The sequence below is a fragment of the Anolis sagrei genome, chromosome 12 (assembly GCF_037176765.1).
Source record: "Anolis sagrei isolate rAnoSag1 chromosome 12, rAnoSag1.mat, whole genome shotgun sequence".
In the NCBI taxonomy this organism is placed as follows: domain Eukaryota; kingdom Metazoa; phylum Chordata; class Lepidosauria; order Squamata; family Dactyloidae; genus Anolis; species Anolis sagrei.
Window position 1 is genome coordinate 4012141 of NC_090032.1, and position 15994 is coordinate 4028134.

The window sequence follows — 15994 nt, forward strand, 5'->3', positions numbered from 1 at the left end:
TCCATCCTCCATCTGTCTGTATGTCTATCATCCATTATCCAACTATAAGCTATCTATCATCCATCCACCTTTTGTCCATCTATCCATCCTCCATCTGTCTGTATGTCTATCATCCATTATCCAACTATAAGCTATCTATCATCCATCCATCTTTTGTCCATCTATCCATCCTCCATCTGTCTGTATGTCTATCATCCATTATCCAACTATAAGCTATCTATCATCCATCCATCTTTTGTCCATCTATCCATCCTCCATCTGTCTGTATGTCTATCATCCATTATCCAACTATAAGCTATCTATCACCCATCCATCTTTTGTCCATCTATCCATCCTCCATCTGTCTGTATGTCTATCATCCATTATCCAACTATAAGCTATCTATCACCCATCCATCTTTTGTCCATCTATCCATCCTCCATCTGTCTGTATGTCTATCATCCATTATCCAACTATAAGCTATCTATCACCCATCCATCTTTTGTCCATCTATCCATCCTCCATCTGTCTGTATGTCTATCATCCATTATCCAACTATAAGCTATCTATCATCCATCCATCTTTTGTCCATCTATCCATCCTCCATCTGTCTGTATGTCTATCATCCATTATCCAACTATAAGCTATCTATCACCCATCCATCTTTTGTCCATCTATCCATCCTCCATCTGTCTGTATGTCTATCATCCATTATCCAACTATAAGCTATCTATCATCCATCCATCTTTTGTCCATCTATCCATCCTCCATCTGTCTGTATGTCTATCATCCATTATCCAACTATAAGCTATCTATCACCCATCCATCTTTTGTCCATCTATCCATCCTCCATCTGTCTGTATGTCTATCATCCATTATCCAACTATAAGCTATCTATCACCCATCCATCTTTTGTCCATCTATCCATCCTCCATCTGTCTGTATGTCTATCATCCATTATCCAACTATAAGCTATCTATCACCCATCCATCTTTTGTCCATCTATCCATCCTCCATCTGTCTGTATGTCTATCATCCATTATCCAACTATAAGCTATCTATCACCCATCCATCTTTTGTCCATCTATCCATCCTCCATCTGTCTGTATGTCTATCATCCATTATCCAACTATAAGCTATCTATCACCCATCCATCTTTTGTCCATCTATCCATCCTCCATCTGTCTGTATGTCTATCATCCATTATCCAACTATAAGCTATCTATCATCCATCCACCTTTCGTCCATCCATCCATCAATCCATCATCCATTTGTCTGTATGTCTATCTATCATCCGTCCTCAATCTAACGATAAGCTATCTATCATCCATCCACCTTTTGTCAATCTATCTCCCATCCATCCTCCATCCATCTATATCTACCCATGATAGATATACAGACATGGATGATGGATAGATGGATGAGAGGTGGATGGAGGATAGATGGATGGATGAGAGGTGGATGGATGATAGATAGTTTATAGTTGGATAAAGTATGGATGATAGATATACAGACAGATAGATGATGGATGGACAAAAGGTGGGCGGATGATGGATAGAGGGATGATAGCTTATAGTTGAATAGGGGACATGCAGTTGGATGGATGATGGGTAGATATAGATGGAGGATGGATGGGAGATAGATTGACAAAAGGTGGATGGATGATAGATAGATGGATGATAGATAGCTAATAGTTGGATAGAGGATGGATGATAGACATACAGACAGATGGATGATGGATAGATGGATGGAGGATGGACGAAAGGTGGGTAGTTGGATAGAGTGTGGATGATAGACATGCAGACAGATAGATGATGGATTGATGGATGGAGGATGGATGGACGAAAGGTGGATGGATGAGATAGCTTATAGTTGGATAGAGTATGGATGATAGACATACAGACAGATGGATGATGGATAGATGGATGGAGGATGGACGAAAGGTAGGTAGTTGGATAGAGTGTGGATGATAGACATGCAGACAGATAGATGATGGATTGATGGATGGAGGATGGATGGATGGACGAAAGGTGGATGGATGAGATAGCTTATAGTTGGATAGAGTGTGGATGATAGACATACAGACAGATAGATGATGGATTGATGGATGGAGGATGGATGGATGGACGAAAGGTGGATGGATGAGATAGCTTATAGTTGGATAGAGTGTGGATGATAGACATACAGACAGATGGATGATGGATTGATGGATGGAGGATGGATGGACGAAAGGTGGATGGATGATAGATAGCTTATAGTTGGATAGAGTGTGGATGATAGACATACAGACAGATGGATGATGGATGGTGTGGCCGGGTGCGACAAAGGGGCGAGGCCCCACAGGAGCGTGGTAGAACCCAAGGATGGCAACTGGAGGGTTCACCGCGCCCTGCTTCTCTCCTCAGCCGCCTACCCCGCTGCCTACGGACTTGTCAGCCCCGCCTTCCCGCAACAGCCGGCCACCATCATCGCCCAGCAGCCGCCTCCTCAGCAGCAGCAGCAACGGGAAGGTAGGTTGGACCGGACTCTGAAACAAGTCCACAATTTCTGAAACAATAACGTTTGCCAGTGTCACACCGGGGCCATTTTTGGCGGGTGAGCCTATCAGGCCTGGAAAGAAGGAAAGACAAAAGGGAAGGAGAGAAGAAAAAGGGAAGGGAGGGAGAGAAGGAGAGAAGGGAATGGAGGGAGGAAAGAGAGAAGGAAGGAAAGACAAAAGGGAAGGAAGGAAGGGAGAAAAGAAGGAAAGAAGGGAATGGAGGGTGGGAGGGTGGATAGAGAGAAAGAAGGAAAGAGATAAGAAAAAGGGAAGGGAGGGAAGAAGTGAAGTATGGAAGGAAGGGAATGGAGGGCAGGAGGGAGGATAGAGAGAAAGAAGGAAAGAGGGAAGAAAAAGAGCGAAGAAGTATGGAAGGAAGGGAATGGAGGGCAGGAGGGAGGATAGAGAGAAAGAAGGAAAGACAAGGAAGGAAGAAGGAAAGAGGGAAGAAAAAGGGAAGGGAGGGAGAAAGTGAAGAATGGAAGGAAGAGAATGGAGGGTGAGAGGGAGGATAGACAGAAAGGAAAAACAAGGAAGGAGAAAGAAAGGGAAGGAAAAGCGAAGGGAGGGAGCAAGTGAAAGATGGAAGGAAGGGAATGGAGGACGAGAGGGAGGATAGAGAGAAATTAGGAAAGAGAAGGAAGGAAGAAGGAAAGAGGGAAGAAAAACGGAAGGGAGGGAGGAAGTGAAGGATGGAAGGAAGGGAATGGAGGGCAAGAGGGAGGATAGAGAGAAATTAGGAAAGACAAGGAAGTGATGGATGGACGGAAGGAAGGGTGGAAGGGAATGGAGGGGGAGAGGAAAGAGAGAAAGAAGGAAAGATGAAAGGAAGGAAAGAGAAAGGGAAGGAGGAAGAAAAAGGAAAGAAGGGAGGGAGGAAGTGAAGGATGGATGGAAGGGAATGGGGGTGAGAGGGAGGATAGACAGAAGGAAAGACAAGGAAGGAGAAAGAAAGAGAGAGGGAATAAAAAGGGAAGGGAGGGAGGAAGTGAAGGATGGAAGGAAGGGAATGGAGGGCGGGAGGGAGGATAAAGAGAAATTAGGAAAGACAAGGAAGGAAGAAGGAAAGAGGGAAGAAAAACGGAAGGCAGGAAGTGAAGGATGGAAGGAAGGAAGGAAGGAAGGGTGGGAATGGAGGGAGAGAGGAAATAGAGAAAGAAGGAAAGACAAAAGGAAGGAAGGAGAAAGGGAAGCAGAAGGGAGGGAGGAAGTGAAGGATGGAAGGAAGGGAATGGAGGGCGAGAGGGAGGATAGACACACAAGGAAGGAGAAAGAAAGAGAGGAAAGAAAAAGGGAAGGGAGGGAGGAAGTGAAGGATAGAAGGAAAGGTGGAAGGGAATGGAGGGAAAGAGAAAGAAGGAAAGATGAAAGGAAAGGAGAAAGGTAAGGAGGGAGGAAAAGGAAAAGGAGAGAGGAAGAAAAGGATGGAAGGAAGGAAAGGAAGGGAGGGAGGGAGGGAGGGAGGGAGGAAGGAAGGAAGGAAAGACGAAAGGAAGGAAGGCAAGAGAAGGAGAGGGGGAAAGATGAAAGGGTAGAAGGGAAGGAAGCAGGACAGGAGAAAGAGGGAGGAAAGGAAGGAAAGATGGTGAGAGAGAGGGCGGCCCGGAAAAAAAAAGTCCAAGGGGCCGCATCTGGCCCTCAGGCCTGGGTTTCCCCATACCTGGTGCATCTTGATGAAATCCCAGCCATACTTCCCCCCACTTCCTCTCCTCCCCCATGCTCTTATAGGTCAAACGATGCATTGCATTGGCGGATTTTAGTCCTTAATCCAAGGTATGCGACGGGCGGCAAATTCGCCCTGGGACTTCAGCCAACGAAGGGCTGAAGGAAAGCTGATCCCTCTCCTTCCCATAAGCATTGCAATCCTGCGGCTAATCCAACCGATGGAAGGATTAAATGTTTTCCGACCCTCCTCCTCTGCGACTTAGGAACATTTTCTTCCAAAAGGGAGAATTCCTCAGTTCTGCGCAGAAAGTACGAATTTTTCAAGGAATATCTCAACCAATTAAGTCTTAGGTCAGTGTAGATGTATATAATGCAGCTTAATTGCACTAACTTGCATTATAATGAGTCCATACCAGGCATGGGCCAACTTGGGTCCTCCAAGTATTTGAGACTTCAACTCCCACAACATGGGTATGCAGATGATCCCTTGAAAGGAGATTCCATCTGAACTTCCTGACTGTGAGAGCTGTCCATCAGTGGTGGAGGCTCCTTCTTTGGAAGCTCGATGGCCATCTGTCAGGAGTGCTTTGAATGCAATTTTCCAGCTTCTTGGCAGGGAGTTGGACTGGATGGCTCATGAGGTCTCTTCCAACTCAGCGTCCAGTTCCAAGAGGACCAAAGCATGGGCTAACTTGGGCCCTCTAGGTGTTTTGGACCTCAACTCTCACAACATAGGTATGCAGATGATCCCTTGATTGACTGAAGTGTCCAATTACAAGAGGACAAAGCTATGGGCCAACTTGGGCCTTCCAGGTGTTTTGGACTTCAACTCCGATAACATGGGTATGCAGATGATCCCTTGATTGTCTGAGGACAAAGGCATGGCCAACTTGGGCCCTCTAGGTGTTTTGGACTTCAACTCCCACAATTCCTAACAGCTTCAGGTCCCTTCCTTTCCTCCCTCAGCTACTTAAGCCTTTGTTTACATTCAGAAGGTCAAAACGAGGAACCTCTGAATCCCGGACGAGCCCCCATTATTCACTTAAGCAGCTGAGGAGGAAACGGGCCTAAGGCTGTTAGGCATGGTGGGAGTTGAAGTCCAAAACACCTGGAGGGTCCAAGCTGACCCATGCCTGGTCTATACCAACTGCATGGCCCATGGGGTCTCTTCCAACTCAACAATTCTATGATTGACTGCAGCGCCCAGTTCCAATAGGACCAAAGCATGGGCCAACTTGGGCCCTCCAGGTGTTTTGGACCTCAACTCCCACAACATAGGTATGCAGATGATCCCTTGGTTGACTGAAGTGTCCAATTCCAAGAGGAAAAGGCTATGGGCCAACTTGGGCCCTCCAGGTGTTTTGGACCTCAACTCCCACAACGTAGGTATGCAGATGATCCCTTGGTTGACTGAAGTGTCCAATTCCAAGAGGACAAAGCTATGGGCCAACTTGGGCCCTCCAGGTGTTTTGGAATTCAACTCCGATAACATGGGTATGCAGATGATCCCTTGATTGTCTGTGAGGACAAAGGCATGGCCAACTTGGGTCCTCCAGGTGTTTTGGACTTCAACTCCCACAATTCCTAACAGCCTCAGCCCTCTTCCTTTCCTCCCTCAGCTACTTAAGACTTTGTTTACATTCAGGACAAAATGAGGAACTTCTGAATCCCGGACGAGCCCCCATTATTCACTTAAGCAGCTGAGGAGGAAACGGGCCTAAGGCTGTTAGGCATGGTGGGAGTTGAAGTCCAAAACACCTGGAGGGTCCAAGCTGACCCATGCCTGGTCTATACCAACCATATAATGCGGTTTGAAACTATATCTCGAGTCCAAACCTGTTTCTGCCATGCCTTTGATTTGGGTTATATTCCCCCAAAATATTTCCAATCTGTATTAGAGGAGAATTGATTTTTTAAAAATAGTCGTCTTTAAATAAATCAGTTGGAAAGTTTTCACAAGACAGCGATACTCACAAGCTGGACATATAACAAAAGCAGCACTGAAGTGGTTTTTCTCCATTCCTTCCTGTATCACGTTGCTCTCCCGACCTTCCTCCTCCTCCTCCTCTTCTTCTTCTTCCAAGGAGCTCAGAGCTGTTGGTCTTCACCAGGTAGGCCGGTTGTCCTCGCTTCAGCCCCGAGAGTCCTCTAGACCAGGGGTGGGCAAAATGGGGGGCCCGTTTCCATTCTGTTTCCATAGCTCTTAGGGGTCCCCCCCCCAAATTTCCAATTTGTCCAAAGTGTCCCCAGTTGACCTCTAGGGTTATTGGGGCACATTTCCATCATGTTTGGTGGCCCCGTGGTTACTAAAATTACCCTCCCAATTGCCCTATCTTTACACTTTTCCGTCACACAGACGAGCCACATTTATTTATTTATAGTATTTATGTCCCGCCCTTCTCAGAGCGGCTCACAGAACACACACACGGCAAACATTCAATGCCGATTGCACAATTAACAAGGACAGGCAACACAAACAGAGGTGAAAGCGGTTTTTCCTATCTTATTTCCGGCGTCTTGGAGTCTATGCTCGACTCGGCCACAGGGGGTGCTGTCGCTCCATCTTCCATGCTGAGGAGCTTTCTTTTGACCAATGTCCTTAAGGGCGCCTTTATTACCTCCCCGCTAAAAGCGATGCCTATTTCCCCATCGTGGTCCCTGTGAAGCGCACATATAGTATTTCCTGCGCCTGTGCAGACAGTTCGGAATCTTCTAGAAAACATATTAGACACTTTTAGGCAGTAGTCCCGCCCACTCTCCCCTTGAGAGTATATATAGCCAGTGAATTGTCTGCGTAGGCGCAGGAAATACCATATGTGCCAATTCACAGGTGACCACTCGGGAGCAACCCATACATGTGGGGACATGTGAGAAGCCTCCCACATGACGGTAACACATCCAGGTGTCCCCTTGGTAATGTCCTTGAAGACAGCCAATTCTCTCACACCAGAAGCAACTTGCAGTTTCTCAAGTTGTTTCTAACACAAAAATATGTGTGTGTGTGTATGCGCATGTATGTGTGTACCCACACACATAGGGCTTTTTCTGTTGGTGGTACCAAAATAAGTGTGTCTTGGAATTAAAGAAATACATTAGCTAAAAATCACATAAAAGCATTAAAACCGGTTGCCCACCCCTGCTCTAGACCGAACCCAAAATTTGGGATTGTTTTCCCCTTCGTCACAAAGTAGTAGGAGTTTTCAAAGCCCGCAACGGGACTGGTCGACTCCCCTGGTCCCGATGCCTGTCCAACCTACGATTCTCCCCCTTTTCCTTCTCTTCCCCTATGTTTTTCTCTCCTGTTCCCCCTTCTGTACCTGGCCTTGCCTCGGTAGGTCCCGAAGGATGCAACATCTTCATCTATCACCTGCCGCAGGAGTTCACGGACTCTGAGATCCTGCAGATGTTCCTGCCATTCGGTAACGTTATCTCCGCCAAAGTCTTTGTGGACCGGGCCACCAATCAGAGCAAATGTTTCGGTAAGGAAAGCTACCTATTTATTTGTTGGTTTGTTTCTTGCACTTCTACCCCGGGGGGACTCAGGGCGGCTTACAAAAGGCACAATTCAATGCCAACACAACAATGGTGCCATTTCTGAAATCAACAGGCCAAATGTACCTGGAATCAGGTCTAGCATTTGAGGCACCAGAATGTGTGTTGGCCAGTGTTAGGATTTGTATTTATTACCCATACACGAATATTTAAATTGTATCTGCTTTCTTTTAAATTGTCATTAATTTGGCAATTTAAAAGAAAGCAAATACAATTTTTTTAAAGCTGTCTAGTGTCCCTATGGGGAGAAAGTCAAGATTTAAATAAAGTTAATAATCTATATAAATAAAAATGTAATTGTAATTCTATCATCTATCCTATCATCCATCCATCTATTGGGACCTGGAGGTAGACCTCTTTTAGATCTATTCTAATACCTATCTATCTATCCTATCATCTATCTATATATCTATTGAGACCTGAAAGTAGGCCTCTCTTAGATCTATTCTATCATCTATCATCTATCCTATCCATCCATCTAATGGGACCTGGAGGTAGGTCTCTCTTAGATCTATTCGTCTATCTATCTATCTATCTATCTATCTATCTATCCTATCATCTATCTATTGAGACCTGAAAGTAGGTTTCTCTTAGATCTATTCTATCATCTATCATCTATCCTATCCATCCATCTAATGGGACCTGGAGGTAGGCCTCTCTTAGATCTATTCGTCCGTCTATCTATCTATCTATCTATCTATCTATCTATTATATCATTTCTCGATTCTATCTATTGAGAACTGAAAGTAGGCCTCTCTTAGATCTATTCTATCATCTATCATCTATCCTATCCATCCATCTAATGGGACCTGGAGGTAGGCCTCTCTTAGATCTATTCGTCTATCTATCTATCTATCTATCTATCTATCTATCTATTATATCAGTTCTTGATTCCATCTATCTATTGAGAACTGAAAGTAGGCCTCTCTTAGATCTATTCTATCATCTATAATCTATCCTATCCATCCATCTATTGGAACCTGGAGGTAGGCCTCTCTTAGATCTATTCGTCTATCTATCTATCTATCTATCTATCTATCTATCTATCTATCTATTCTATCATCCATCTATTATTCTATCTGTCTATCCTATTATCTATCTATCCTATCATCCATCTATCAATCTATTGGAACCTGAAAGTTATAAATTATAAATGTAATGTTCGTTTGTGGGATTAACAGAACTCAGAAACCACTGGATGAATTGACACCAAATTAGATCAGAAGACAACAACTAAAGTAATCCATGTCCTTCACTCAAAAAAACAAAATAATTAACTGGAAAGAATTTAACCCCCCCCCCCCAAGTCTAAATGAATATACAGAGCAAGCGTTAAAAGAACACCCTCCCCTCCTACACGAGGGGGGAAAAAACCAACAGCTGGGAGAGAGAACCGCTTGAGAGAGGGAGGGAAAAGTGGCTGGTATATCCCTCTCGCTACCCCCTGCCTCTCTCTTCCCAAAGGATTGAGAGAGAGAGAGGGAGAGAAGGAGAGAGAGGACACCTCCTCTAGATCCACCCCTCCCTTTCCTTTCCTTTCCTTTCCTTTCCTTTTTTCCCCTTTCTCTCTTGGGTCTTGACTGTCAGCAGCATGGAGATACCTCCACTGCTGGGAACTCACATGGGAGGGATTCTGTGTGTGTGTGTGTGTGTGCGTGTGCCAAGAAAGCTAATCCATATTGAGTTACGGGAAGGAATTCTGGGAAATGAAGTCCAGTATTCAAAGAACGGATAAAAATGCACACTCTGTGAGTTAGCAAAGGCTGTCCAGGAAGGCACAATCAAAATACTCCCCAAAGATGGCCATCCATTTTTACTTTTTTACCAACCCTGGGCTATAATATATCTACAATAATAATATCTATATATCGATCATAATAACATCTATAAGTCTACAATATATGTGTGTGTGTGTCTATATCTATATGTCTATAACAATAATTTTCCCCGCATGGTCAGCCTGTGAATCACACATTTGATATATTCCTGCGCTCACGCAGGCAGCAACGAACACTCATGAGCTCACTTTAACTGACCGTTAGAGTAGCCCCGCCCCTTTCTCCCCACTCATATAAATAGCCCTGCCGTGGGGCTACCGGCCAGTTCTTCTGCCGCAAAAGCAGTCAGAAGTCCTCGAGCATGACCATACAAAGTGGGGAGGATGGGCGGGGATGTGTGAATTCACAGGCGACCACTCGGGAAACTGTTTACAGGTAAGCAATGCATATATCTACGTGTCTATAATAATATCCATATCCATATGTCTATAGTTATAATATCTGTCTGTGGACACAATACACCTCTCAGGCCAACGAGTGACCATCACTCATCAAAACACCGAAGAACACAGCAGAAGAGACTTAAAAAGCCAAAAAATAAAAAATACATTACAACGCATGTGCATAACCACATAAATACGCATATTCCTCCCTTTTCCTCCATGTCTTTCTCTCCTTCCTCAGGATTCGTAAGTTTCGACAATCCTGCCAGCGCGCAAGCGGCCATCCAGGCCATGAACGGCTTCCAGATCGGGATGAAGCGGCTCAAAGTGCAGCTCAAGCGGCCCAAAGACGCCAACCGGCCGTACTGAACTGCCGCTCCGCCAGGTGGGTGACCTCCAATCCCATCAACAAGGGAAAAAATCAGAGTATTTCCATGCATAAGTTTTTCAGAAGGTCTACTTTTCATGCTGAATCTGCATCCTTGGGTAAAATGGCCATGGAAATCCTCCTTGGCTTTGGCAAATAGCCCCCACAAGTCACATCATCCCCTTCCTCCCCGTGGTAGCTCCTGCCTCTCTAAATTCCAGGCACAAAGGACCAGAAAGTCTGGGGAAAATAATCGCATTTGAATTTCTCTGTTGTTGGAAGGCTTTGCTGTGGGTTGGGGGAAAAACTGGGGAATACCAAACTCCCAGAGCCAAATAAGAAGATAAGGAGCAGTAAATTCGAGATATACAACTGTTTAGAAGCCGTGGCACACCAAGTCCTCAATGGGGACACTTTACGGCCAGGTGGAGAAAAGGGTGGGTCACCCACTTGTCCTTAATATCCTCTACTTCTATTACTCTCAAGTTGAGACATCCATAACAGAGCCAAATAAGAAGATAGGGAGCAGTAAATTTGAGATATACAGCTGTTTAGAAGCCGTGGCACACCAAGTCCTCAATGGGGACACTTTACGGCCAGGTGGAGAAAAGGGTGGGACGGAGAAGGATCCAGACCTGTCCATCTGTCCCGTGCCTCCTTTGTTCTGAATTAACTGTCTCGTTCTCTTGTGTCTGTGTTCCCCACCTCTAGTCGGACGCCAGATTTCTCCTGCCGTGACTTCTGTTTTACGATATGTCTTATTCTTTCGTGTTTTGTTGTTTTCATCCCCCGTGATGGTGTTTTGAGGAACGCTGGGTGACTTCCTCCCGTTTCTCATGTCTCAAGAAGATAACAGTTTTGCTCACTTTCTCTTTAAAAAATTAACTAGGAGAGGTATTGGGTGAAGGCAGATTTTAAGGAGATTCTGAGAGATCGTAGCTTCATTTTGGATGTACAGTAGTCTCGCTTATCTGACATAAACGGGCCGACGTCGGATAAACAAAAATGTTGAATAATAAGGAGTCGCCTACCATTACCCATCCAACGTAGTGTTAGACACCTAGAATACTAACAACAGGGATTCAAAGAGTTAAGGAAAGGCAATGCCTCAGGGCTAGACGGGCCCAGCAGGAAGTGCCCAGATGTGGAAGAGGAGCGTGGAAATCACAGAGGGAAGGAGGGAGGACGCTTCCACTTCTGGTCCTGCCTCTTTTCCCCCTTTCCTTCATTCCTCCTCCTCCTCTTGTCCCTTTCACTTCTTGGGAACGGAGAGAGTTGGGGAGCGCTACTTCAAAACGGGAACCCAAAGAGTTAAGGCAAGGCAACGCCCCAGGGCTAGAGGGGCCCAGCAGGAAGTGCCCAGATACGGAAGAGAAGCGTGGAAATCCCAGAGGAAAGGAGGGAGGATGCTTCCAGTCCTGGAGAGAGAGTTGGGGAATGCTACTTTATTATTTATTAAATTTATTTATTTACTGTATATTCCGCCCTTCTCGCCCCGCAGGGGACTCAGGGCAGATTACAATGTACATATATATGGCAAACATTCAATGCCATAGACACACAACATATATAGACAGATACTCAGAGACTTTTTAACATTTCATGAAGGTATTCTGGCCACCAGGGGAGCTGTCGCTTCACCGTCCATTTGTGACATTGATGAAGTACTTCCTCATTCTTTGCATGCTTGCTGGAGATTTTTATGGCCTCGTAAATTAAATTAGCCTCCCCACATAAGCGGTACCTAAATTTCCTACTTGACAGATGCAACTGTCTTTCGGGCTGCAAAAGTCGACAGCAAGCTACACAAATTGGTCGGAAGCTCACTCCGACCTAGGCTGGCTTCGAATTCATGACCTTCAGGTCAGTAGTGATCTTAATGTAGCTGACTCTTAGACAGCTGCGCCACAGTCCCAGTGCCCTTTTCACTTCTTAGGAATAGAGAGAGAATTTGGGAGCGCTACTTAAAAACAAGGACTCAAAGAGTTAAGGCAAGGCAACGCCCCAGGGCTAGAGGGGCCCAGCAGGAAGTGCCTGGATGCGGAAGAGGAGTGTGGAAATTGCAGAGGGAAGGAGGGAGGATGCTTCCTCTTCCAGTCCTGATTCTTTGGCTCCTTTTCTTCTTCCTCCTCCTCGTCTTGCTCTTTTCAGGGAGGAAAAGGGAGGCATCAGATAAGACAAAATGTCGGATAAGCGAAGGTCGGATAAGCGAGACTCTACCAGCATTGAGTACCCAGATTAAATTGAGTAAAGAAAGAGTGCTTTTTCCACAAAGGAATTACAGAAGCTTGATCCTATTTTAAATGTTATGGTTCATACCATGGCGTTCTGGGGATTCTTGTCCCACTCTCCAGAACAGCAGCTCCCAATCTCACCAAACTAAAAATCTCATTGTTCCATAAGAAAGAGCTGTGACCGTTAAATTGGGATTGAATCATGAAAATACAAAGTAGTAGAGCTGGAAAAGTATTTACAAAATCGTAAAATAAAATGTTTTCAGATTGTCAAGAAACTTTTACTGAGAAGAATCCAGACTCTTCATCGTTTCAGATTTATTTTGCACAAAATATACACATTTTCTGTACAGAAAACATTTCTGTGCAGAAAACATTTCCGTACAGAAAATGACAAATTCATCGTTTCGGACTTATTTTGCAGAAAATACACAATTTTCTGTACAGAAAACATTTCCGTTCAGAAAATGACATATTCTGCACAATCCCCCCTCAAAAAAATTCTACGTCAATAGCTTGTGCCAAATGTGCTAAGTGGGAGTTTAGAAGATCACATACAACCCTCCTGTCTTGGTCTCTTGTTATGCGTAATTTATGCGTATTGTGTTTTGTATTAAAATACATGTCCTTCGTTTCTAACCCTTGTCTAACGGAAGCTCTAGAATAAAAAGGGGAAGGGGGAAAAAGTTGCGTTTTAAGCATTTTTTTTAAAGAAAAGAGTACGCACCCGTGTTAAAAAAGAAACCGAAACCGAAACCAAACTCCCGTTTTCTTTCTTTGCCGCTCGAAACCACGCCCACCTCCCCGCCTCCCTCGGCAGGGGTCCAATCATATCTTGAGACGACTCTGCCGCTAAGGCCCCCTTCGCTGTCGCGGGAGACGTAGCTCCGCCCCCCTTGTAAGTTGCATCCGATGGAATGAACAAAACCAGTGGTTGTATTCCTTTCTTCTTCTTCTTCATTATTATTTGGAAAAACAAAAACAAAGGAACGTCATGTGATCCGAGTTTTGCACTCTTTTTGCATGACGTCTGCGTGAACTTATTATTAGCATTTGAACTGGATGTGCCGTGAGTTTCTTGGAACGTAGTTTTCGTTTGGTGAAGTTCAACCGCCTCCCCTCGTTTCCTCTCCTCCCTCCTTTCCGCTCCACAGACTCACACGCACACAACAGACGCACACTCGCACTCGTGCCCAACCTCAACGCAACTCAATGCACCTCTGGACTGGGACTCCCACAGTGTCCGTTTCTTGTGCCCCGTCCGACACACCGCTCTTTCTCCCCTCCACGTCAAACACCTGTATCTCTTCAGTTACCTTTAATCCACTGTGGTTGCCGTATTGCTGTGGGCTGTTGTTCTCTCTATATGTATCTATATGATTTCCTTGCCTGTGCTGTGTTTTGCTTGTCTGTATGGTTTTCTTTTCCTCTTGACGCATTGGCTGGCGGTGCTGTGTGGTTGTGGGTTTGTGCTGTTCATCCTGTGGGCAAATGTTTGTTTATTATTGTTTTGAAGAAAATCAACACTTCCGTGCTTCGACATTCCTTCTTGGCTGCCTCCTCCCTCCCTTTGGGGTGCTCCCGTTGGATCTTCCAAAACTAGGGCAAATTTGGACCCAGTCTCGTTCATTCTCCAGACAAAAATATAATGTATTCTCATTACAAAAGGCCTCAAACGTGACTATACTGTTGGGCGAGCGGACTTAATAACAAAAGACCCTCCTCATAAATTCATAGCAGAGTGACTTATTAGCAGCAGCGTGACCCAGTACCAGTAGCCAAAAATGATGGGCTTCAGCCTGGGGCTTCTCTCACTGAAGTTTCTCACACCCAACCCCCATACACTGAGACCTACAAACACAGAGGCCTTTTCATACTGAGGCAAACTAACACTAGAGCTTACTCATACTGAGGCCTTCTCACACCAAGGCATCTCTCATACAAGGCAAACTAACACTTCTCATACTGAGGCCTTCTCATACCAAGACATCTCTGATACTGAGGCAAACTAACACTGGAGCCTTCTCATACTGAGGCCTTCTCACACTGATGCATCTCTCATACTGAGGCAAACTAACACTGGAGCCTTCTCATACTGAGGCCTCCTCATACCAAGACATCTCTGATACTGAGGCAAACTAACGCTGGAGCCTTCTCATACTGAGGCCTTCTCATACCAAGACATCTCTCATACTGAGGCAAACTAACACTGGAGCCTTTTCATATTGAGACTGTCTCATACCGAGGCTTCTCTCATACCTAGGCATACTAACACTGGAGCCTTCTCATACTGAGACCTCATACCGAGGCAAACTAACACTGGAGCCTTCTCATACTGAGGCCTTCTCATACCAAGACATCTCTCATACTGAGGCAAACTAACACTGGAGCCTTTTCATATTGAGACTGTCTCATACCGAGGCTTCTCTCATACCTAGGCATACTAACACTGGAGCCTTCTCATACTGAGACCTCATACCGAGGCAAACTAACACTGGAGCCTTCTCATACTGAGGCCTTCTCATACCAAGACATCTCTCATACTGAGGCAAACTAACACTGGAGCCTTTTCATATTGAGACTGTCTCATACCGAGGCTTCTCTCATACCTAGGCATACTAACACTGGAGCCTTCTCATACTGAGACCTTCTCATACCGAGGCAAACTAACACTGGAGCCTTCTCATACTGAGGCCTTCTCATACCGAGACATCTCTCATAATGAGGCAAACTAACACTGGAGCTCTCTCATACCGAGGCCTTCTCATACCAAGACTTCTTTCATACTGAGGCAAACTAACATTGGAGCCTTCTCATACTGAGGCCTTCTCATACCGAGGCTTCCCTCATACTGAGGACAACTAACACTGAGGCGTTCTAAGCTACAGGTACACCTGCTTATATTGAACTGCAGCATTTGCTGAGTCATTGCATCCATTTAACCCTTTCCATTTTTAATTACACATTTTTGTAATTAAAAATACCTAGTTAGTTTTTAATATTTCTGACATCTTTTCTCAGATGTTTCACACACATTAATTTTGTATACGAAATATTTTCTGAGAAATATTTCACATACAGAATGACTACCAAAAATCTCTCCAGTTAACAAGTGGGACCTGGAGAAGGACTATTGGACTATGGTGGGTGGACAATTGGGACAATTGTGGGACTTGGGACCAAAGTAGTCCCCCAGGAGACTCCAGAGGGCTACTGTCTCATGGCAGCTCCCCCACATAAAAAAAGCCATATTTTGGTCCCCCAATCACCCCTATCTGAGGGTCATTCTTCAGCTCCCGCTGGGTCATTTTAGGCTCAAAAGAGGCCTTTTCTGACAAGAGAAAGTGGGGAGAGCTGTGCTCACAGATCCAACAGCCTTCTTCCCACTCTCCTCCCATCTCCCTGCCATTTCCACCTGGACTGCATGCCTGCCTGTC

General features: G+C 45.1%; 2 protein-coding genes across 6 annotated transcripts in view; one reads left to right on the forward strand and one right to left on the reverse strand.

The window, feature by feature from the left end:
* Nucleotides 1-15994, forward strand: part of LOC132764206 (CUGBP Elav-like family member 3-A) — a 74937-nt gene that overhangs the window by 53149 nt on the left and 5794 nt on the right. For 2 of the 5 annotated variants that reach the window (XM_067472324.1, XM_067472327.1), the window contains exons 10-13: nucleotides 2385-2489; nucleotides 6268-6294; nucleotides 7519-7662; nucleotides 10198-10341. In XM_067472324.1, coding sequence (XP_067328425.1) covers nucleotides 2385-2489; nucleotides 6268-6294; nucleotides 7519-7662; nucleotides 10198-10325 — 404 coding nt within the window. In that variant the 3' untranslated portion in view covers nucleotides 10326-10341. Of the gene's footprint in view, nucleotides 1-2384; nucleotides 2490-6267; nucleotides 6295-7518; nucleotides 7663-10197; nucleotides 10342-13377; nucleotides 15319-15994 lie in introns of those variants that run through there. The other 3 variants (XM_067472326.1, XM_067472328.1, XM_067472325.1) reach the window with 2 other exon arrangements.
* The window catches only part of LOC132764205 (neuronal acetylcholine receptor subunit alpha-7-like), a 39502-nt gene continuing 37253 nt past the window's right edge, over nucleotides 13746-15994 (reverse strand). The window contains exon 10 of the mRNA XM_067472323.1: nucleotides 13746-14038. Coding sequence (XP_067328424.1) covers nucleotides 13757-14038 — 282 coding nt within the window. The 3' untranslated portion in view covers nucleotides 13746-13756. The remainder of the gene's footprint in view (nucleotides 14039-15994) is intronic.